A 24,442-nucleotide genomic window follows, 5' to 3' on the forward strand; every position below is an offset into this window, starting at 1 on the left:
AAGGTTTTTTTTTTTTTCACAGACTTGGCATTTAAAAATAATAGAGCTGTCAGTCGGACTATTTCAACCGCTGGAATATGTACGATCCTATTATGCGCTACTTTAAGATGTGCAGTACCATACTGCAGCCTACTGCACCGATAAACCACGAATATCTGTATTTTCCTTTTTCCCCGATAGTTTTGAACGCCCCAACAATTGCGTCACCGGATATCCCAGAAGCCATTTCACCAGGAAGTAGGAAGCACTCGAGCTGTTTAATGTTTGGACAATGATGGAGGAAGAAGAATTTGAACTTGCCGATGATTTGGAAGCAATTTTGCATCTCACACCAGAAGTGCAACTGGCGATTGAACAGGTAGCTTTTGGGGATAAATTATTGGTTTTTTGTTTGAGGTGCATTAGTGACGCATTTTGCGATCAAAAGGATCTCTTACTCCGTACCTGCTGGTTGTGTCACTCGTACCGTGTATTTATTATTGCGGTACACTGGCTGAAAAGTCGGCCGAATGTTCTAAATAAATGGCGTTTGCTGTGCTTATTCTCGTATCCACTGACAAATGTCAACGATTTAACCTAGAGCTTTTAATTAGCTAATCATGGTACAAGTCGGTCTATATATATTTTTTTACATGTGAATATTATATGTATTAATAATAATAATGACTAACAAAGTTTGTTTTCGCAAGGTCTTTCCAAGTCAAGATCCACTTGATAAAGCAGACTTCAATGCGGTGGAATACATAAACACATTGTTTCCCACCGAGCAGGTAAAATGACATTAAAGTAACTTGTATTATTATTATTATTATTATTGTTGTTGTTGTTGTGAACACACAAAATAGATAAGAAACAAACCATAAACCAGTAGTTTTTAATAGCTTTAGTGGTTTTAAATGAGTAAATTTGGATTTGTGGGTATGCAATTTCTCAAGAACATTTTTTTAATTTTTAGCTGCTGTTATTGAAGAATGCAAACAGTACATTTCCCAATGAAGTCAAGAGTTAATGTGATCAATCATTTATCCAGATACATCTTTCTGAAATGTCTTACTATAAGGACATTGCCAGAATAAAAATGACTTTACAAAATAAAATTTCAACAACAACAGCCCATGCATCTTTCGTTCACTCATTTTTTGATGATCGATGTTTTTTCCTATCTGTCCGTTTTGATGTGCCTTCTACGCCAGTGGCCAGTCTTACAATCGTAATACAGTACTGGATTATTTGGGCTTTTTTTTCCCCTGAAGCAAATGTCCTGGTGCTTATTGTTTACAAAACTTAAGAAAATGTCTTGAAAAAATGAATGGGTGGAAGACCCTTTCATGGCTACGAGATGTTATAACAGCCTTCTTGTGTAGGTATCCTCCATTTCCATGAGGGGGCTCTGTAAGACAGTCAAAAAGAACTAACAGCAAGATGAATCAAAAAGTTATTTAAGGTTGTGACATAAACTGTTTCGCAGAAACACAATCAAATAAATATAGCATGAAACAGATATTGAGGCTAATATTGAAGTGCTGCCTCAATAAACACTTATTTGCTTGACTCATTCTCTCCCCTAGTCCCTTGCTAATATTGACGATGTGGTTAACAAGATACGTCTAAAAATAAGGTTAGTAGCGCTCAGTGTTTTCTGTTAATATGCTAACTCTGTAGTATTTTCAAATATAAATACACAATACAATATATATGATCATGTGTTCCATTTGCAGGCGCCTTGATGACAACATCAGGACAGTGGTGAGGGGTCAAACCAATGTGGGGCAGGATGGCAGGCAGGTGAGTTGGCTAGTACATTTTCCACTTGTTGTTTTCCGCCTAAAAGAGGATTTATTCTTGACTGTTAAAGACCTATTGTTTGCTTAGCACTTATTACATTTCTATCCATTACTGTTTTACACACTCACTGTCACTGAACATTTGCTCAAATATTCAGATTTGGCCAAAATAGTGGTAGTTATGCTATTAAGGAGTTAGACACAATGACAAATAGCCTTTGTAATGCAAAATATTTTATTGGGTAATGTACTTAAGACTGATAATTGGGTCAAGAAACCTCCATTAAACACACATGCACTATGGAGACAACATTATCCATTTCCTGAAGTTGGGAAGCAACAAGTTGTTTTCATCTCTGGAAAAACAGAGATCCTTTTTGCTTTCCCTTTCATTCGTCCCAACTGCAATCCACGGAAAAGGACATGATGACTCAGATTCATCCCCATTGCGCAAACTGTACCTTTTTAGAAGAAAAAAAAAAACATGTCTGGGAAATTTATGCCCCTGTGTATACTTCTTATGGTAAAACCCGAGGCTTTCTTGTAAGAGCATGATGGAAAAGAGCAGCCCGCGCATATTTAGTACAAGCCTTTTCCCAACCCAGGGTTTGTGGTCTAAAAGGAACATGACACCTGAAGGTTGAGCCACAACAGTTCTGAAAAGTAGACTCAATTTGATGCGTGTGTTGTCTTCTGGGCGTCTGCCGTGGTGGCCATGTCTTTTCCAGTGTGCTACTGTTTGGAAGCGGAAACACTTTAATGCAACCCCTAGACGAATAACATTATCAGGTTACACAGACACAATAACTTGAGGTTGTTTTTCCAAGGCCACGAAGCAATTCCAACATTTCCAGAGGGAAAATGTTTTCTACAGATGGAAAGAAGGAGAGGTGCTCTTTTCAAGATGAAGATTGAGACATAGGAGCCGCAATAGGATAAAATCAACGTGATCAGCAATGTTGTCTACAGCGCTTAAGCGAAATTTGACCGTTGGCTGACACCGAGGAAGGTAACTTTTATGAACTGCAGGGCTTTGTTATGCTGCAGGATTAATATTGTTGTCGTGAAAGTCTGAGGTGGAGTACCCTGAAACTGAGTTTGAACCTGATTTATTGGGTTAAAAAAAACAACACACAAAAAAAATCATATACAACTAAAGTAATGGCCTTCTCCATCACTAGTTATCTTTCGAAATAGAATCCCACACAGGTGCCCCATTCCTATGTTCCAATTTCCGCTCGTCTTTCCTCTGGGTTCAAACTTATAGAGGTCATCAATCCCCAAGGTTACTTTGAACTGCTCTTGCCATGGATGGCCTCTTGACTAATCAGTGACAATTTTTGTCATGGAACTCTCTGGTAGGCCACGAAATTGTTCAGTATATAGTCTGCTTTGTCAATCCATGTCTTCAGAGGTCAGTGATAAACTGTCAGAAGTATGATGTTTGGCCAACCGTGATGAGCCAATTTGGAAGGACCCTTCAGACATGTCGCCCGTGTGCATTTGATCCTGAACACGGATGTGTGGTTAAAAAAATGTTGAGGGACCTTTTCATCAAAAAAAGCTTCACGTTAATATTTAATGTAAAATTTGAATATTTCATAGTGTCAGAAAAGAACTGTTCAGTTGTTTTACTTTTCGCACTTAGCCCCAGGCGCTTTCTTTGACAGATCCATTTATTTCTTTATTCTGACAACGAATCAGTCCTTTTAAGCTTTTCTGACTTCCCGGATTTGTCATCGAAAGTAACATCTGGGACACAGGCAGCATTAGTTTGTCACTTATGTGTAGCTATATAGAAGAAAAGAATCAACTGCAACTGGGATCGCTTTTGCAGACTCCGATTGAGGCGTGGGGGTGGAGGTGGGGGCAGGAATGCATTTTTAGTGTAACTCAGTGTTTGCATGAAATGTTTCAACCCTGTACTCGTACTACTTTGAATTCATGTCAAGGAGAGTTGATGACTTCTTTAGCTTTGGAAGAAGATCTTCTCTCCCCTTCATGAAAACTCCATCCCTTCTAAATGCGATGGCAGCTGCCATGTATTTCATGTTAAAGGCATACACTGTTATGTTTGTGTGGAAAGGCAGATAGCATCTCGGCATGAAGGCGCCTGCTGGGCAGTGGTCTCCCTTTGCTTTCCTCTGGGCTAAATACAGGAAATGAGCACTAGGCAGCAAGCCAGATTGATTCGGCTGAGTCTGCACGAGTGACAATTGCAGTCTTGAAGGATCTTGGCTCCTCTGGATGTACAGATTTTCTTTAAGATCACCTACAGGGAAGATTTTTTAAAATGATGGGGCACTCCCATTCATCCAACTGCTTTTTGATTTTATTTTAATGAGTCTTTATTCCTAGGGAATATTGGGCTGCACTAAAGAAAAGAAAATAGAACACTATAATACATTTTTAATGGTTGAATAACATTCCCATCAGGTAGAATGTTAAAAAATGACAAAACGTCTTCTGTTTATAGAATCAAATACATATAATAAAATGAATAATTGGTCAGTACAATTCTTAACCAGGAATTAGACAAGCTATTCAGCAAACTTCCTTAATGTATATTTTTATGTTCATATTGCATTGCTTTCTTTCCTTTTAATAGAAATCTTCATGACGATAAAATCTTGCAATGCTAAGCATTCTTCTCATATGATAATTTGTTTTACTACTTTCTTGAGGCTACAAAGAAGCTGAACTAATGATGTGGTGAAACAAATTTGCCTTTTGTTTTTTTAAACCATGGCGCCTTCTATTTCGACTGTATGTTATTTCCTAATGGCAATGGTAGACAATATTATCTTTCAGTGTGGCCCATGTAATTGTCCCACATGTAATTAATATCAAAGCAACAACAGCTCCCAAACGTGTATTTTCATTAGAAATGTAATGGACTGTAAATGCCCTGGCCTTCCCCAAAAATGCTGTGGGCTTGTGCCTTACTCCAGCTCGCAACAAGTTTCTTGGAAAAATAGTCTGAGAAAGATGTCATAGACACAGGTAAACCATAAATTACTTTCCGGGACTAATAATACCTCTCCTTTTTCCAGGGTGATCTTCAATACGTAGACTTTCTTCAAATTGATTTAAAGTGTAGATTTGAACTTTGCTGTTTATGTGGCTCCTCGTGACTTTAGGAAGTAAAGATCCCAATTTAAACGCAGTACAAGCTGTATTTATTGTACAGATGCACTATTTTCTTTTTCATATTTGTGTACAAAGCTGTACGACATTTTTGGTACCCTTTTGTCAATGAAAGAAAAGGGCACAGAAATAACTGTATTTTGTTGCGCAACCCTGTGAGGTAGTCACTGCAATCAGACTTTTTTTGTCGCTTCCAATGAATATTCTGGAGCAATTTTAATGATGCACCTAAAAGTACCACCACTTTGTTATAATAATGAAAAATGCATTGTTAATAATCGCATAACATTTACATTACATTCACACCAGCTGCAATTAAAATCTCTTTAAAAAGGGAAAATGTCATAGCAAATTTGAGGACATGCTGAAAAACAGCAAAAAAAATTCTACTCTAACTTTGTTTAATTTAATGAGCTCTGCCGTTTATTGGCTATCAGTAACGGCAAATTATCTCTTTAACCTTGATAGTGACAGTCCTCGTGTTGAGCTTCTCATGGTCCTTTTCCCCGTTTGAGTCGGTGCCCGGTCAACCAATTAGACTGAGCCTGACATTGCAGGCAGGATTAACGGGATCATTTTTCACTTGGAGCCACAGTTAATTGTGAGAGTGAATAAAAGGGATCCCTTCAAATCAGACACAGACTTTGATAGCAGGACTATAGTTCAACCAACCACCCACACAGTTTATGTTCAGAGAAAAAGACCAAATTTCAAGTCGTGTTTCACCTTATGTCACACATTAGGCTAGTTTTATATAAATCGCTGCCAATTTGGCTCACACTCCCGAGTACTTTCGGTCAATTATGGCTGGCAGCTGTATGTTTTAGTTTTGATTATTGCTATCATTACCCTGATTGGCGTAGCAACCGACCTCACCCCTGGTGCTGCAGCTTCGGCCCACTCCCAAAGCAAATCACCCCATCCCCCAACATTATGGTGAATTGAACCAAAACACAATAAAAACCGACTAGATTTTATAATAGCTTCACCAAATTAGATTTGTGAAAATGTATTTCCATACAGATGATGTAATGAGGATCTTTTTGTATTTGAGATGGTTTCATTGAAAAAAAACAAATTTTTATTTTCTTATTTGTGAACTGCGAATTGACTTCCCAGTTCCTTTTTCTATTCCTTGGTATTTTCAAACACCTGAATAACTATTTTTAATATTGAGGTATTTGATTTATACAGGCTTTGGAAGAGGCCCAGGTAGCAATTCAGCAGCTTTTTGGAAAAATCAAAGACATCAAGGACAAAGCAGAGAAGTCTGAACAAATGGTATGTACGTTACAACACACATTGGCAACAATTTGCACCTTTCGTTAAAATAGAATAAATAACAGTGGGCAGCTTTTCTGAGTTTGGGGAAACCATTTAATGGAGTGAGTAAAGGAATGATTGAAAGTGGGGGGTAAGACCCTCCCTCAAGATTTGTAAGCAATTAGTTCTCAGACCAGCATGTCTGTCTGCTCTTTATCTGAGCTGTGTATCACCATCTGAAAACACATTTCCGTGCCTGCTGTGTTCAGCTCAGTATGTTTTCACAGTTTCTATTTGTTTTTTTGTCCTTCCCTTATCTGTGACTTGGCCAACCTGCTTGACTCCTTTCTCTTCTTCCTTAGGTCAAGGAGATTACCAGGGACATAAAGCAGTTGGACCATGCCAAGCGCCACCTTACTACGTCTATCACCACACTGAACCACCTGCATATGTTAGCGGGAGGTGTAGACTCTTTAGAGTGAGTACCCGACATGTTTATTGCAAAAAAATTGCTCTCTCAAAATGCTGATGTAGATAAATGGCTCTTCACAGATAAAGTAATTTCTTTTATCCCCACGACTCCTTTGTAGACTTATTTTATTGCTTATATCATCTCAAGCTACGATAAATCATCTCAAGCAGTTAATGTTTGTTACAATAAATTTAGCTGATCTACTGCCGACGCCTCAAGATTGATTTGTTTGTCCTGACTTTTTGTAGAAAAGGAAACTTTTGATGACGATCCTTTCTCTGTGCATCCTAATTGTCTGATGCTGATCACTTAAATCATTAATCATTATGCGTAATTATCCTTGACAATGACATCCAGAAAATAATCTCAGGCATGTATGTGTGTTCCAGGGCCATGACGAGAAAAAGGCAGTACGGTGAGGTGGCCAATCTCCTGCAAGGAGTTGTCAACGTACTTGAGCATTTCCACAAGTATATGGGCATACCGCAGATCAGACAGCTCTCTGAGAGGTAACCTCATCTTCAACACAGATATGCACAGTGGCTCACATCTCGACTGTACTGCAAAATCCTTCTTGGCTGTGCATCTTGTATGACAAGTTATGGCCTCATTTTACAGCAATGCTAGAAACAGATGGAACAAAGCTAACTCCAGATTCAGAGTAGTAGTACTGATCCGCCTAATCGGGAAAGACTGCCATCTGTTCGGTTTTGACCAAGGTGTGGCAGACAGTGTTGAATAGCAAACAACAGCTGCATGGAAGGAGTGACTCTTCAGGAGAAACAGATGATGGGAAAGTCAAGAAATATGAGAGGGGGGAGTAATGATTGCAGAGAAACTCAAAAGTACAGGTTGATAGTGTGAAGCAGAACAAATGCAGCATCTGAGATATCTTAGTGCAGATTCAAGGATTGGACAAACAAAACACCCATCAAAACATGGACTTTTGAAAGCTCAAAAACTAATTTTGAGACTGAACAGAAATAAATCACACTTAGAGGGTTACATTACAAATGAATTTGGCTGCTGTGCGACAACTACCTGATGACATTTCTTCAATTATAATTTTATTGTGACTGGCATTTCGCTAGCTTTTTTTCTTTTTTTAATTTGGCTAAAGGAAATAGTGAACCTCTGGCATTCTTAATCCAAAGTATAAATGGCTATATATATATTTGGTATTTTTTTTGTATATCATTAGAACCAATCACTTTTTACAGTATCTTTACAGTGTCTAACATTTAGAGGGTCCATGGTGGAATATAATTTGTTCGACCAAGCGTTTTCGAATTAATCTTGGGTGTGTGTCGGTCTGCAGGCAAAATAAACCAATCTTAAACTTCTGTGAATTTATGCTCAGCATTGTTGAAAAGTGCTGGTTTTGTTTCGTTCTATTCATCTGAGCATTAGCCTGACAACGTGAATTTGTTTTTGAAATTGCTGCTTAAGTGCGTGCTTCGATAGTTGCATTTCTCACTCAATTGCACACTTTGCAAGAATCAGTACCCTCCTGTGGCGGCATGATACAAAAAATAAAAACAAGAGGCAAAACATACTTGTGGAGCCAAAGGACTTGCTGATGTCTCACATCATGTCAAGCATAATGGTGGTTTTAAGTTGAAATGCACTTTTGAGAAAATATTCAATTTTGGAGGTGGCACAGTTTTTGTGACACAATTGTGACACACTGTTTCGGGCTGAATGACCTTTACTTATCAGTGTGAGACATGACACACTGACATCTACATGATAACTTGAGTCTTTGATTTGAGTTTACAAATCTTGCAAATAATTTCAGACCAAATGGATGAATGGGAGCATAGACAAATATGACACATTTCTACAACTCTGACACTTCCGTTGTGAATTTGGTCTTGGACTTGTGTAGAGTAAAAGCAGCACAGAGTGAGTTGGGCACTCAGATCCTGGCAGATTTTGAAGAAGCCTTCCCATCTCAGGGCTCCAAGGTAAATACCTGCCACATGTCATCTTTTGAAGTCTTTTCAGACCCCTTAAGTTTTTTGTTTTTTATAAAAAGAAAATGTGTTTGTGATCCTTTTTTTTTTTCTCCCCTTCCTTTTCTTCTCTTCATAGAGGCCCGGCGGGCCAAGTAATGTGTTGAGGGATGCCTGTCTGGTTGCAAATGTTCTTGACCCACGCATCAAACATGAGATAATCAAAAAGTTCATCCGGCAGCATCTTTCAGAATACCTTGTGCTCTTTCAGGAGAACCAAGATGTAAGTAAACATTCATTAACAAAGCTTTATAGTTTGGCTTTAATAATTCATGTTATACCGTGCATGAAAAAGGCCTCTACTAAATGTTTTAGGTAGCATGGCTAGACAAGATCGATCGCCGCTATGCTTGGATCAAGCGGCAACTAGTCGACTATGAAGAAAAATATGGACGCATGTTTCCAGAGGAGTGGTGCATGACAGAACGTATTGCAGTAGAATTCTGCCATATCACCAGGTAGATTTATAACCACTTTTTATTCATCTATTATTACATAAATTGTAAATAAATGCTATTATTGTTGTAAAACACTATCTCTTACTGTATTTTTATAACTTGGAGGCGGGTGGCTCAATAGACCAGGAAATGGGAGTGTGCAGCAGAGTTCTTAGGAAACGCCTACATCTGTTGATCATTCAAATAACAAAGATTTCAGATCCCTGCATGGCCTGCGTTTTATAACCACCACGTAGGAGGTTCTAAAAAGCAGTTCCATTGCATCGCACAGCCCCGAAAAAGTGTAATGGAAAACTGACCACTCAGGGCTGAGCACGGCCATTTCAGTGTAGAACCGGGACAATAGAAGAGTGGTTCAAGATCGCCCTCCTCCCCCAGTAAACACCTCCCTTACCCCAACACTTGCCCCTTGCCTTTGAAAGTGTATTTTGCTTCTGCATCAAGCATAACTTTACACATCACCACAGATGTAAGAATAAGTTATTTCTCAGTTGAGTGTGTTTTTCCCACTCCACTGAGTCCACCTTTGTTCTCAACAAAACCAAACTCCACAAACTAGAACTGTTGTCAGCCAGTTTTCTTTGGGAATCACCTGAAGTTGACAGACTTCAATAGTTATCCATCATATTGCAGCCCAGATGTTAGGAGCTAAGCACCGAGTGCATTGTGAGTCTCGCATGCGAATGATGCCTGCCACATTTATGCAAAATTTCATTTCAGACTTATTTTTCTATATGTACCCAATTGTGATTTCAAATTATTGGCTCAGTGGTCTATCGCCCGCAATTTGCAGGGACTCCTGCACTTCAATGAAAGTGGAAATAATCCATCCCCCTTTTTTTTTATACATTGTCAGTCACAGGGCATAATTGCCCAAGACATTTTGAAAGGAAAACGACAAAATAAAAAAATGCATCTTTTTTTTTTTTTTCCCCCAAAAGAGCGGAGCTTTCCAAAGTAATGAGAACACGAGCCAAGGAGATTGAAGTGAAGCTGCTTCTGTTTGCCATTCAGAGGACTACAAACTTTGAAGGTCTGCTGGCAAAACGTTTCACAGGATGCACATTGACCGATGCCCCTGTGGTAAGAGTAAGCACACTCAGACAGACCTCTGTTGGAGATTGTCAGTATAACCAAAACATGTATTTTTCCAAGCAGCAGAAGAGGCCAGAGAGCCCTTTAGGTCCCTCGAACCCTTTCTTGGAGGATGATCATGGTGAAGATGAGGGTACTGAGAAAAATGACAAAGATGGGGATCTGGCAAAGGTGAGATATAAGCTTCAATAAAAATTTGAAGAATGGTGCAGCAAATGAACAGCTTTTTACTGGATAACAAGCTTCATGCCTCTTGGATATGTAGTTAAGAATGGCCTGGATACTTTATGTGCAAATTTATTTCCTTTTTTAAATTTCAAAGATGGGGCTGATATTCATTTGCTCTTAAGAGTCTGGAAATTATGGTAGATAACCAGATTTTTTTTTTTAACTCGTACGTGCAAGTTTTTATGTTGTGTATGTATTTGCAAAATTGTGTTTTTGATTGGCTGTTCTTGAAATCTGTCATTTGGCGACTGGAAAAGTGAAGTTTTCAATAAGCCAATCATGTTGCAACTGCCCCCGAAAAATAAAAGAAAAGCTCATTACTTGTGATGGACAGTTTAAGTGGTAATTGAAATTTTTACATTTTAACAACCACAGTGAACTGTCAAATTGTAATCAGGCATATGTATTAATGTCTGTTTCTTCCATTCCTATAGCCCAGAAAACCCAAAGCTCCTGAGAATCCTTTTCATGGCATCGTCTCCAAGTGCTTTGAGCCTCATCTGTATGTCTACATAGAATCCCAAGACAAGTGAGCAACATATGTATACAGTCGCATGTGTATAAAGTTGACACGTGCAAGTTCCCAATTCCTCCTTATTCACTAACACACTTTCACCCCTCTTGCGCTCCACCTCACTGACTTGTCTGTCTTTCCATCTCTTGTTCCTGGACATGCCACTGACTTGGTTGTGGCAGAAATGTTTCCCATTAGCTACACGACCACAGACGCTGAGAGAGCGAGAGAGCTTGAATAAATTGCTGCCTCAGCAACCGCTTTTTTTTTTTTTTAAATCTCCACCTCTTCATTTTTTTATGCCCCCCTTTTTACTCTGCTCCTGCCTTGTTTGTTGGCTTTCTTCTTTTCTCTTCCCTTCCCCATATTTTCCCTCTGTTACTGCCACCAGCCTCCATTTTTTCCCCTAATAGTCCATCCTTTCCGCAGGCCATTGTGGTTTTCTCCGAAAAGGAATAAAGTTTCAGAAGAGCTGTGATTGCATGGTTGTTGTGCGCAATTTTCAATGCTGTTCGTCAGTCCTCACTTCAATTAAATCCAGACTATAATTTTTTTTATATGCTTGCCTGTTAATCCATCTGGTACTGTCTGTGCTTCTTGTAGGAACTTGGGCGAACTAATAGACAGATTTGTGGCTGACTTCCGAGCACAGGGCCCACCCAGGGTTGCCACAGACGAGGGTGGTGCTGTGCTGCCAAGCTGTGCTGACCTCTTTGTCTATTACAAAAAGTGCATGGTCCAGTGCTCCCAGCTGAGCACCGGAGAGCCCATGATTGCCCTCACAACCATCTTTCAGAAATTCCTGCGAGAGTATGCCTGGAAGATCCTCTCAGGCAATTTGCCTAAGTAAGAACACATTAGTTTTGTTCAACTAAACCATAATTTCATCCACATTTGTCACACCCATATGTGGTCTTTCTTTTAGTGTGGTGATAAAACCATAAGGGACTTCATTTTGAAAAGGAATAGCAGTCCTTGCCATGTTTTAATGGGTAGCAATAACATGGCAATTGAAGTGATGCAATGGCAATAACGCGCAAATTGTAGTAAAATTCTTTGGGTCGCTAGCCGCACTAGAAATCATCACTGACAGGTCTACATACGCAATTTTGCTGTTAGGTGTTGCAAATATGCGAACATGCTAATTATACATATGCACTCGCTGACTAATGTAAGCCATATTGTGGGCCATATGAAATCACTCAAACATACTCAAGGGTACGCTCTGGCCCGCTTGTCTATTGTCATGAGTTATGACCTCATGTTTCAAGGTTTCTTCTTGAGAGCTGCTTGATTTACACAGTCGTTGATCACATCACTGTCTTTTGGCTGTTCACAATAAAATTCTTGCTGTAGTGTCACGACACTTGTTTGCACACTATTCATCGTTCCATCATAGTCTGAACTTGAAAACAAAAGAGAATCCAATATCTAAGACTTAAAGACTTCAAATATTTACATTCTGAACTATACCACTTGCTATGATAACACTGCTACGACTCGCCTCTTGCAGGATAGTGCTTCACTTTTTTTGTCACTCAGTCACTGTGTGTATATCCATCTCCAGGTCGAGCAGTAACAGTGGTGTTCTGACGATCAGCAGTCTGCTGAAAGAAAAAGAAGGTTCGGAAACGGCCAAGTTCACCGTCGACGAGCTGTGCCTTATCTGTAGTATCCTTAGCACTGCCGAGTACTGTCTTGCTACCACGCAACAGGCATGTACATTTAAAATGAGTAAATATATTTCTTTTTTAAATGCTGCTCAGATGTAAGGATTGCAATGGGGAGCAAATTGGTGGATTTACGTTCACTTAAATTGGAATCCAAATTTACTCAGCCTAAGTGTCCACTGAGATACTAGTAGATAATGATTCTTGTTTTTACTTGTATTTTGCCTTGTTTAATTATGCTGTCTGCAGACAGGTCAGCATTGGAAATGAAGCTGTTCTCAATTGCCTTTCCTCGATCAGTAAAGTGCAATGAAATAAAAAAAAAAAGAAGAAAGTGTCAGTACTGATTACAACATTGCCTAAAAGTATTTTTGTAGACAGGATGGTCATACGGATGTGGCTGTTACATATTTTTGTAATACTGTGCTAAATCCTGTATTTACATGTGTGTTTTTTACAGCTCGAAGAGAAACTAAAAGAAAAAGTCGATAAAATCCTTGTGGAGAGAATTAATTTGACTGGGGAGATGGATACATTCAGCACGTATGTAGCAAATATAATACTCTACCTCTACTGTTCCTAAATAGCAGCATGCCTTTGATTTGCTAGCTCATTATATTTGTCTTCTCTTTTTCACGATTGCACTAGCGTGATCTCTAATAGTATCCAGTTACTTGTTCAAGATCTTGATGCCGCCTGTGACCCTGCTCTCACTGCAATGAGCAAGGTCAGACGCACTGTTGAATTTACATTCAAAATCATGTAAATCAGTAAAATATTATTTGCTTATTGTGATGATTGTGTATCTGAATTCCTTTCCCTCTCAGATGCCGTGGCAGAATGTGGAGCATGTCGGTGACCAAAGTCCTTATGTGACTTCAATCATCATGCACATAAAGCAGAATGTTCCCATCATCAGAGACAATTTGGCCTCCACGCGCAAATACTTCACGCAGTTCTGCATCAAATTCACCAAGTAATATCCATGAAATGGAACATTAATTAAGTGAAGATACATTATTTGAATGTTGTCATTTCTCTTTTCTAGCTCTTTCATCCCCAAATTTATCAATCACTTGTTCCGATGTAAGCCTATCAGCATGGTGGGAGCAGAACAAGTACGTGCGTATTCATTACCAAATTCCAGCTGCATTTTAGTCACCATCTTAATCGCATAGCTCTGCCTGTAGATGCTTCAGCTCTATATCTTTCTGGCCAGCTTTTCATTTTGTGTATCCCTTCCAACAAGCTCCTTCTGGACACACACTCCTTAAAGACGGTGCTGCTAGATCTACCCTCCATAGGATCCCAGGTACTTCGCAAGGCACCCGCCAGCTACACCAAGATTGTGGTGAAGGGCATGACCCGTGCAGAGATGATACTTAAGGTGAGCAACTGTGGTAAGACTCCTTAAGTGCAGTGGTGTTAGAATGACATGATTCTATACAGAGTCATTCTAGGTTTTAAACATCCCATGTCTAGCCTGCCTTTCTTGGGGGAATTTTGAAAATAAACCTTTGCTAGGTTCAAACAGTTTACTTTTACCACATAAACTTCGAATTACTTTGTTCACATCTACACTATCAGAGCCACTCAACTGTAATGGGACACTTCAAATGTTATGACAGATCGAACCAGTGTAGATAAATGTATGCCTGTCGTGTCGACGAAAGACTCACTCGCTGACCTTTAAAGGCTTGGAACGTTCCGCTTTTAATGAGGTTGCCATATTTCTGTTGCCCATACAACTGCTCTTATGTTGAAACTGATGTATTGTTCGAAACTGTATTCATGGCAGAACAAGAATAGCTTTGCACCACTTGTCTGGTGTCTGTTCAACTGGTACTGAAAAATGAAGAGAATAATCTTTAATGTCCCCTTGAGGAAAGGAATTTGCTCTTTTAATCCTTTATCGGAGACTCATTTAAATACTTGGAAGTTCTATGTTTTATCCCCACGAAATTAATCCATGACAGACTTTGTTTTAGTGGCAGCTAAAAATATCATCACTCTCTTTCTAATACTTACACCCTGGCTTGCCTTGGTGGTACAGTTGTATGTACTCACCCGTACTTCCCTAGGTCCCCCCCCCCTCAACCCATGGTCTTGAATTAAATAAACAGTACAAAATGGGTGAATGATAATACACCACTAAAATGTAATTGTCTTATGATTTGCAACATATTCTTTTCTGCTCAGTTGTGATAAATAGCATTGTTGTTCTGAATTATGGCAAGGCGTTTGGCATCCAATTTATCTTAAAATGTTCCCTGCCTTATAAAGTGGCGGTGGCGGATCTGGCATGAATGACTCCCTGGGCGGGCAGCCATGTTGGACGCCCCCACACACTCTTACCAAAGAGAGCCAAACAGTGCACAGAATACAAAACATTACGTTCTAATTATTCTCGAATCGCAATTTGCTTTACCAGACAATAAGAACATAAACTAGTATCTGTATTGATGAATTTATAGAACTCACATAGCACAGCATGTGCTTTGGGTGTAGTTTTTCACTGCAAAGAGTAATTGTGAAAGTCAAGATAGTTGGCCTCAACCAACCATGTCACATCAAAGCAGTGGGGGGGACCCTGGTATGTTACTGCCCCGGATTGCGCCACCCTTATTAACAGTCTCTGGGGTAAAGAAAAATGCCCACACCCACAAAGTGAATGCCCCGTCTGTCTTTTGAATTTGGTGGGACTCCCAAGAGCCCTTCTTTCCTTCCGAAGGTTGACCTTGATTGTGCTGTATTGTCTTGATGGCGATCAACAGACTTGCTCGAGTTGTGCAATTTTTACCGGCGGCTTGACAACCAGTGAGGTTATCTATATATCTATATCTATTTATTATCTCTCAATATTGAAGACATTTCATCTCAGTTTTGACACTGTAAATGCACCATAGTGTTTCAGATAAATAAGATTTATGTAATCTTAGGATGACACTGAAAAAACAGCTTTGTCAGAAATTTGAATAATTGTATTAGATGGGGTTTAAAGCATACATCCTAGGAAGATTTGTTGACTTGAGACACATTTTAGAAGACCAGACAGATGTTGAAATCTTTTTTCAGCCCACTTGCTTGAGGTATAGGGCTGCCACTCTGGATTCTATTCTTGCTTGCTTGCTTTGTATGAAAACTTATTAAAAGGTCTGCTATAAATAGAACTTAATTGGTTTGATGCTATCCCGTTTGCACACTTGTTTTGTGTCGATCTCGGCTGCTGGCTACGGAAGCCATTTTCCTTCGTTTTAAAGATTGTCTGCTTCTTGTGTACAATGAGGTTGTTTTGTGAGCCACTTATGTCCAGAGCTTTCCGACTGTCTGAGGCTTGCTCTCCTAGCTGGTGCAACGCCAAGCTGTGAGATTGGCTGTTTTCCACGCTTCCACCCCAGACCAATATCACTCCAGTGTTCACTTGTGAAGGTCTCCTCTGAGGACTATTTAAAAAGCAACCCCCATCCCCACCCTTGTTTCACCCTCACTTTATCACGCTGTCTTTTTTTTGTATTACATTCTTATACTTGCTTATATTCTCACAATACCCACAGGCCTTTTCTTTGGCCCAGCTCCAGCACAGTTGTTAAATAAATCACTTGGTCAGCAGGGCAAGTATGAAAGCTAAGAATTCCACACAATCCCAAGCCTTTCATGACTGATCACTTCTCAAATTCTTTTAATTCCTTCACAGAGGCTTTTTTGTACACGTCTGTAGTAACAAGGGTTAAAATGAGAAAACAAATAGACATTTGTAGTGCTGGCCCATTTTCATGTTTGTGTGTGTGTGTGCATGCTAAAGGAATAGAAGAGGGTCTTGTCTGTCAGCCATGTGTGGCTGGAACAAATGCCCTCTGATCCAAGCTTTCCACCTACATTATTTTGTTGTTGGACACTATTCCAGAAGACCAGTTCAACATTTTTGCGAAATCTTTCATTATAACCGCTTTAAATTATTAACGGTAAGGTTAAGTGTTGCGCAACCAAATGTGCTTACTAACTTGTAGTTGTGGTTTAAAATGTGCAATGCAGAATAGTTAAATATCAACTTCATTTTTGTGTCACATTGGAACCCCCCTACCACATTTGCCTGATTTAGGTCACAGCTCCACCATATGGGATCATTTAAAGATTTCTTGGGTCGTACCATGATGGCTCACAGGAAAAAGAGGGGGTGTCAAAACAAACTTTTAGACTACTATGTTTTTTTCTATTTGTTTTTTTTTGTAGGTGGTGATGGCCCCACATGAACCACCCGTAGTGTTTGTGGATAACTACATCAAGCTCTTGGCTGATGGCAATCCTGAGACTTTCCAGAAAATACTTGAAATGAAGGTTTGTTGCTTTGCCCGGTTGTTTCAAATCATTTTGAATGCATTATGTAGACCACAGGTGTCAAACTCAAGGCCCCAGATACGGCCCGCCACATCATTTTATGTGGCCCGCGAAGACAAATTGTGCATCAAATTCATGTCATTACTAGAATTGCAAATTGTCTTCACTTTTAATATTTTTTTTATTTTTATATTTGACCAGTTTTTACTAGTCTGATTTGAAAACGAGTTATTTGTCAGTTTGTTTTGTAGCTTTTACTGTATATAATAGGAGGTGCTCATACATTTATTTGGGTTGACAGTCATAATAGCCCTCCGAAAGAAGCTATGACTATAATGCGGCCCGCGAAAAAAACGAGTTTGACACCCCTGTAATTGTCTACATTGTAGACAAATGTATCTTGCCCCACAAAAACAGTCAGCTGAGTGCAGGCATACTATGCAAGTATAGGTGTCTCTAGAATGGATTTTCTATGAATAAAAAGGATCAAACTTTTAATAAAAAAAAAAAAAGGAAGTGTTAAAAAAAAAAAAAAGATAAATAGAAACAGTAAAATACACTGCAAATCCCCTGGTGTTAATTCAACAGCTAGTGTGTTAATTTTAACACTGGCCAACTGTGGATGCACCTGGTGTTCAAGATACATTTACTAAAGTGTTGAATGTGCAACACCCACAAGTGTGTTGCAGCAACAAAATGTAATGTTAACAGTGCAGTAATAATAACACTATTGAGTGTTTAAATGAACATGAATGATTGTTCATGCCAACACTATAAAGTGTGCGGAAAAATCCCCTATGCCTTTCTACCTTGAATTAAGGAAATTATTACATTGGAAAATTTCTGTTGAAAACACTTTTATTTCATTAAAGCCATTTCAGACAGCTCCTATAAAACAGGGTAGAACGTGAGAAAACTGCCAAAAAAGATTTATTTTAGAGTGATTTGAATCATTTGAATGTAATATATGTTGATCAAATGTCGTTTTTTTTTTTGCTGCTTAGGGTTTAAAACGTGGTGAGCAGAGCAGCATGCTGGAGCTCTTCCGACAAAGGTTACCCACACCACCCTCCGGGGCCGACAGCAGCTCATCCTTGTCTTTCAGTGCCCCCACCCCTGAGCAGGAGTCCTCCCGCATTCGCAAACTAGAGAAGCTCATCAAGAAGAGACTGTAAAATCAAGATGTTGTGTGCTGCTCGGCTGCGCCATTAAATTATTGTTAAAGGAGCTGCATCGTGTTAATTAAGATTAACTATTTGCATGTATGTGTATAATTACGTATTATTTTTGGCACAATTATTATCTAGTTTCTTATTATGAGCTATTTTGAAGTAAGACGCCAGGTTCACTAAAACCCCGCCTCCACTGTACTTGCATACTCAGTGACTCGACGTGCGTTCAATGATCACTCGCAAAGTAGGACAACTCAAAATTACGTAGAGAATGCTTTTTTAATGCAACAAATAGCAATCACCAGTACATGAGCGCATTGTAAGGAGTGTGTGGAAAGACTATAATTTATTTGATGCACCAAAATCAGAACAGCCGCATGTCAACTCGGGATGCAAGGACAGCTGCTCTGAGAAACTGGGTGTGGCTCCTCACCATACAGAGTGAGGAGCCATGTGTTGTCTTGCTTTGGGCGTGGCTGGTGTTTTGGGTCAGGAATTAGCATTTTAACATGGCTAAAAACTCCCAAAAGTTGATTATGACCCCTTTATAAATAGAAGAGATGAGTCAATTTTCCATCACAGAAAAATAAACCCAAGTTCATGGTGGGTTATGAAGAAACTTCCTTGAGACTTGCGTTTGGTACATAAACTCCTTTATGTGCAATTTCCTTAGCTCTGTGTTCACACAATGGTTATACATTGATCAGTATATGGATGTTGTTTTTGTTATCTGTAGAGTACAGGCCAATTCATCCAAGTTAAATGACATTTTCTAATGATGATAAATGACTGCAGCTGTAGGTTCATGAAATTATATGGCATATCGGGATATATTGATTTGAAATATTTATGCTTGTCTTTCATCCATTTTTGAATCCGAAAATAAAAGGTTATTCCCCTTTATTAGGTCTCTGGGGGAATATTCTGCTGACTCTGTCTAGACATTATATACACGTACACAATTGAGATTTACTCATTTTAGGCACACATTGCTTCCTTAAGGAAAACAATATATTCGTGGTGATGTATGGCAAGCTGCGAACATTGCTAATCACAACCACAGATGAGTCCTTGTGCTTCATGAATGGTTTTATGCTACATTCAGTTCCATCTTTTGAAAAATATCAATGAGGAAAGATGATATTAATGTTTATGAGCCATGTTGGACAGTGCTCCTTTCTACCCATCAATCGACATATTGCTTGTGTAGTTTTTTTTTTTTTTTTTTTAAACTTGACAACTAGTATCTGTGAATATTTAAAATCAAGAAAAAGAGACAGGTCACAACCCAAGCTAAATTTCACCGTGTTTGGTAAATACCATGAATAAATAATTGGTCGTTTATAATGTTGGAATTCATGGCTTTAGTCATCCCTGGAGTGCATAGATTCCCATGACTGACGGCTTCGCAATGAGCTAGTCAGTGAACTTGTTTCTAGTATCTTTATGTTATACGAAGACAGGACAGTTTCTACAATTGTACAATAGGTGCGTGCCACCAGTATTCAAATCTGAATTAAACGTTTAATAGAAGTGTAGGTGTCCACCTGTAATTAAGAGTTTAGATGCATTATAAGTACTAGGCAGAAATTATAGCTGTTAATGTGAAATGACTCATTTATTAGGTTCTTTAGTTTAAGTAATTTGGCAATTGACATGATTTTAAAAACAGCGTAACTTCCACTTTGAATTAGATTTAAAATCGGTAGTAGTTAAATTCCAATGATCCCTAGACCTACCAAACCTTTTTTTTTTTTCATTTTCTGCTAGTTTTTGAGTCTTAATGTCACTTTTGTCTTCCATGTGTGCAAAACCTGCAGTTTTTTGTGTTTGTTTTGTTTGTTTGTTTGTTTGTTTGTTTGTTTGTTTGTTTAAAATGAGTTGGCTGTTGACAGAAATTACACTATTTTAATAGTATGTTTGTGGTCAGTCATCTGCACTGTCTGATCAATATTTGTGAAATCATTTTTAATTTGATGAGCCAAATCCGTACTTTTTGCTTGTTTTGTTTTTGTGGGGTTTGAAATAAATATCACTACCCTGATTCTTCTTGTCCTTCATCCAATCAGCATCGAGGAATATCCTTCAAAGGGCGTGTCTTTTCTCTTTTAATGTATGAACGACCTCTGAGGGAAAAGTTTGAAGCGCAGCCGCGGGTCTAATCAAGTCATGTCTAACTTTACCCTGTCCGGTGATCAAATGTAGTATGCACTTGTATATACAAATGTGAGCATTCTGATTACTGTGCTAAAGGACTTAAGTAAAAGGTTAGTGGGAATTTTTGTCTTTATTTTTCTTCATTGCAAGCACCCTTGCAAGTAGCTGGGGAACCAGTGAGACGTGACCGGGGGGAACGTAAACCAAAAACGCCGCAAAACGGGGAAGCTGCTTTTTGGAAATAGTCCTCTTTTGCAATAAGTGTTACCGGCTGTTGGTGTATCACAACTTCTCACTTGAAAAGGAAATGGTTGGACGGTTGAACTTTCCAGATGTTTGCGAAGAGGACCCGCTGGGCATGAGCTGCCGGGTGGACAGGGGGCTAGACAGCCCGGACTCCGGGTTACCCCCGAGCCCCAGCGTTTGGCTAATGCATCAGGACAAACCAGCGCGTGGCGTCAGTCCGATACCGACGGACGAAGGATCGCGGGTGGGTAACAGATTCATAGTATTTTTGTCATTTTTCCTCATTGTCAGTATGCATCACTAATGAGTCTCACCCGAAATGCAAAGTTGTAAAGGACCACTATCACCTGCGCCGGTGTTCTGAAAGTCTCCACCTGTTAACAACACGGTGCAGTGAATCTTGGCTCGACGTGAATCCAAAAATTCCAAAATGGTAGACTCTGCTCTAATGGGTTTATAATTGCCTACATTGATACAGATGTTAAAACTCAAACTATACCCAAATTCTTACCAGTTATTTCCAAATTAATCGTATGACTCCAAAAGGAACTCTATCTGTCTATTATAATCAGTTGTTTAAAAAAACATTTCATCTTAATATGCAAGTAAATCTGTTATAGTACATCAACATACTTTTTTTTTTATAATATAATCCTGGGTCTATCAATTGCTTGTTTTGCACCTCACTGCACAGGACATGGGCATGTCTGTTTCTGCAACAACTACCTGAAGGAAACAATCACCCAATTTGCTGGATCAATGATTACAGCATGTGTAACAAATGTAATACTCTTACTTTGCCCCCTGTTGGAATACCAGAAGTTGTTTTTGATAACATTTTGCTTGCACCTCTGCTGAGAAAATACGTGGTCGGCTTACGTTCAAAGTTAGCTTCTTGCATTCTATTAGTTCACCACTACATGGGATTGAAAAACTTACAAAAAAAAAAAATTACACACTGTTCCTTTAATCATGTGTCATGATGGTGCTACTTTGAGAGCTAAATATTTTTTGCTTTACGTGGTGCTTAGTGCAAAAAATTTGAGAACCACCTAGGCAATTATCAAATGATGATGTGCCAGTTTGCAGCTCTTTATTTTTTTTTGAAGGAGAATTGTTACTTTAATTAGCATTAGCAGTTTATGCAGGGGCGTTCTATATAGCATTGTTGCTACATGTAAAAAGAAAATAAGTCTGTGAATATGATAGGTTGTCAGATTTCCCCAATTGAATACAATGCTTTTGCTTTAAATATGTACTTCTAATATTATTTTAAATGTTCGTTTTTTTGTTTGCCTTTAAGCACATCTGCAGTGGAAATGGGCATTGAGCATTAGCTATGAATGTTATGCTGTATGTCAGTGTACGTTCGTACATATGTCTATGTTCAAATCCACACAAAACTAAATGAAATGAACTCATTGGCTCGCTTATATTGGACCATACATACTATGTTCATTCTAACGTGCTTGTTTAATTGTATTTATGCATTTTGCAGGTTTCAGCTTTGCCCTCTGGGCCCTTCCAGCCTTGGTCCTATGGGGAAGGTATAGCAATTGAGCCTTTACCTCCTAAAGAAGTAAGGTTAGTTTTTGTTGAGAAGTTCCTCAATCTATCCATTTTGTCAACTGTGTTAAGGGTTTGTGTTCTGAGGTTCAGTGTTCGACTCTCGGCTGCATCCATCTTCTCCTTACCTTGTGTGAGTTTTCTGCGGATACTCAGTCTTCCTCCCACAGTCCAAATATATGATTGTTTGGTTCATTGAAGATAAGCTGTGTGAACTGTGAATGCTTGTTTGTTTACATCTGCCCTGAGATTGGCAGGAGTAGTTCAAGGATGGCTGAGCGGAATAAAAGCAGCACTGTCCAGATGTGCAGACAGCTCAGTAACCTTCTATCCTCTGCAGGTACACCTCCTCAATGCACTATGACTCGGATCGCCACTTCATTCAGAATGTGGACCTGCAGCCGTGGGGTCAGGGGCTGGAACACTGCACGCAAACCATCACTGTCCTGTCCCACAGCACCTGGCGTCATTATAAGACACAACTGGATTTCCAGCCCCGCCATAGGCCGCAAAGCTTTACTAGCACCACCATCATCTACCCCAAGAAAATGAGCGCCAAGTATGTCACAGAGCTGAGCTACGATCGCCACCGACAAGCCAGACGTTTCCTCTCCAGTGTGGAGTTGCTGGCAGCAGGAAGCTACCTCAGTAAGACAGAAAAGGTCATTTCGAGAAGTCCTGTTTTGTAACGTACCCCTTGGCTGGCTGTCGCTGACCCTGCTGTACATTTGAGTTGCTCGTTAACATTTTCTTAATTCATGGCACTGGTCCAGAATCACATGTGCTGTGTTACATAAAGCAGAAATGTAGACATAGTCTGAAGTGGAGCTTATACCCATTCATTCTATGTCTTCATTATTCTGCCAGTGGGTGAATCGTTCATTAGAAATGACCTTTATATTAATATTGTTTTTACAGGTCTTGACCTACCAAGGATAATGACTTGCCCTCCATTGAAGCCTCCCATCAAGTTGGCCACTGCCTGATGTTTAACATTATTTTTAATGAGAGCAAAGACGATGACAACTGTACTAGTTAAGGAAAGGGATAGAAATTCACTGTCGTGCAGGGTTTTGGTGCATGCTAAGAAATCACTTAAGAGAACCACACTGTACAAAGGATAATTAGCTATGAGGGTTTTTTTTGTTTTGTTTGTTTGTTTTCTTGCCTTTCTGCACTAAATTAGCACAAAATAAGCTCTTATCTTTTATTTTCGACATTGACAAATGCATAATACTCATGTCTTTGGATTAGAGTAACCATTCAGTACGAGTAAGCTTTTGTATACATGAATTGTGCATGTGACATGGATGGAATATGAGTCTTAATTGAAGTGACAAATACAGTATTGTTTATCTCTCACTGGCCTACAAGGGAAATGTAACACTGCATTCCACAAGAGAAATTTGTATTTATTCTTTTTAAGCTTAGAGGTTTTATCATCTGATAAATTTATTTTGTCAATAGATATACAGTATTTGCGGGGTGCCTCACTGTTTCATTCTTATGTTTGCTATTGCTTTGGTGCCAATTTTGAAATAAAATAATTCATGCTCACCTATTTTTGAATTTGGTGTAAAATAAATGGTATACAGGATAGATGATGCGAGATATATGTGGTTGACTTCTAATAATTTAAAAAAAAAAAACGCACCTACGTACATAGTACATATCTCAGTCTCACGTCATGTTTTATAATAAAAAAAAAAAATAATCCCTGTAATTTGCGCCCGGCATCAACCGTAGTATAGACAAATGTATTTAGAAAAAAAAGCTTTACACCAATAATTGACATAGTTGCTGCACAATCATGTATATAAGACATTTAGAATGAACCATTTTGCAGTTTTTCTTCTGTAGTGCGAGAGCGCCTCGTAGTGGCTGGGGAGTGTAATTATTTAAATTTAGAGGACGACCAACTTCCATTAATCCGGAACATTGAATTGTTGGGAATAAATTCTAATAATCAAAACAATATTGTCTTTTGAAAATCATAAAAGTGTTTCCACCCGGTCTCGAACCGGGGACCTTTCGCGTGTTAGGCGAACGTGATAACCACTACACTATGGAAACTGGTTCAAACGTTGCGTCATATAAGAAAGCAAACCATATCCATGCGGGATTTTTGATACGTTGAAATAGAGTCAAATGTTCTTATTTTTCAATATGTCATGACTTTTAACATGTTGAAATAGAGTCGAATGTTCTTATTTTATAACTTGTTTAGCTGCTGCAACGTAGAACTGAAATGTTTCGGTCAATTATTTACGATATGTTTGAACGCAGCATAAGACGTTTTATCTTAACACTCTTTGCATTT

The 24,442-nt window shown here is 39.0% G+C and overlaps 2 protein-coding genes and 1 non-coding gene across 3 annotated transcripts; 2 read left to right on the forward strand and 1 right to left on the reverse strand.

Moving 5' to 3' along the window:
- Positions 1-206: 206 nt before the first annotated feature.
- vps53 (VPS53 subunit of GARP complex) lies at positions 207-18,667 on the forward strand. The gene is made up of 22 exons (XM_037267397.1): positions 207-358; positions 690-770; positions 1,569-1,618; positions 1,719-1,785; positions 6,126-6,212; positions 6,557-6,672; positions 7,056-7,175; positions 8,555-8,633; positions 8,761-8,904; positions 8,997-9,139; positions 10,081-10,222; positions 10,298-10,405; positions 10,897-10,991; positions 11,580-11,822; positions 12,544-12,691; positions 13,107-13,189; positions 13,295-13,373; positions 13,474-13,622; positions 13,695-13,764; positions 13,896-14,033; positions 16,877-16,981; positions 17,986-18,667. The coding sequence occupies exons 1-22, from the start codon at positions 272-274 to the stop codon at positions 18,154-18,156; spliced, it is 2,505 nt and encodes an 834-aa protein (XP_037123292.1). The 5' UTR covers positions 207-271; the 3' UTR covers positions 18,157-18,667.
- Positions 18,668-19,223: 556 nt separating this feature from the next.
- On the forward strand, positions 19,224-23,683 carry rflnb (refilin B). The gene is made up of 3 exons (XM_037267398.1): positions 19,224-20,800; positions 22,055-22,140; positions 22,463-23,683. Exons 1-3 carry the CDS (start codon positions 20,618-20,620, stop codon positions 22,809-22,811), a joined length of 618 nt encoding a protein of 205 aa, XP_037123293.1. The 5' UTR covers positions 19,224-20,617; the 3' UTR covers positions 22,812-23,683.
- Positions 23,684-24,122: 439 nt separating this feature from the next.
- On the reverse strand, positions 24,123-24,195 carry trnav-aac. Its single transcript has one exon. It is a non-coding gene; the product is annotated as a tRNA-Val (tRNA).
- Between the last annotated feature and the right edge of the window lie 247 nt (positions 24,196-24,442).

This window comes from Syngnathus acus, chromosome 13, assembly GCF_901709675.1.
Source record: "Syngnathus acus chromosome 13, fSynAcu1.2, whole genome shotgun sequence".
Taxonomy (NCBI): Eukaryota; Metazoa; Chordata; class Actinopteri; order Syngnathiformes; family Syngnathidae; genus Syngnathus; species Syngnathus acus.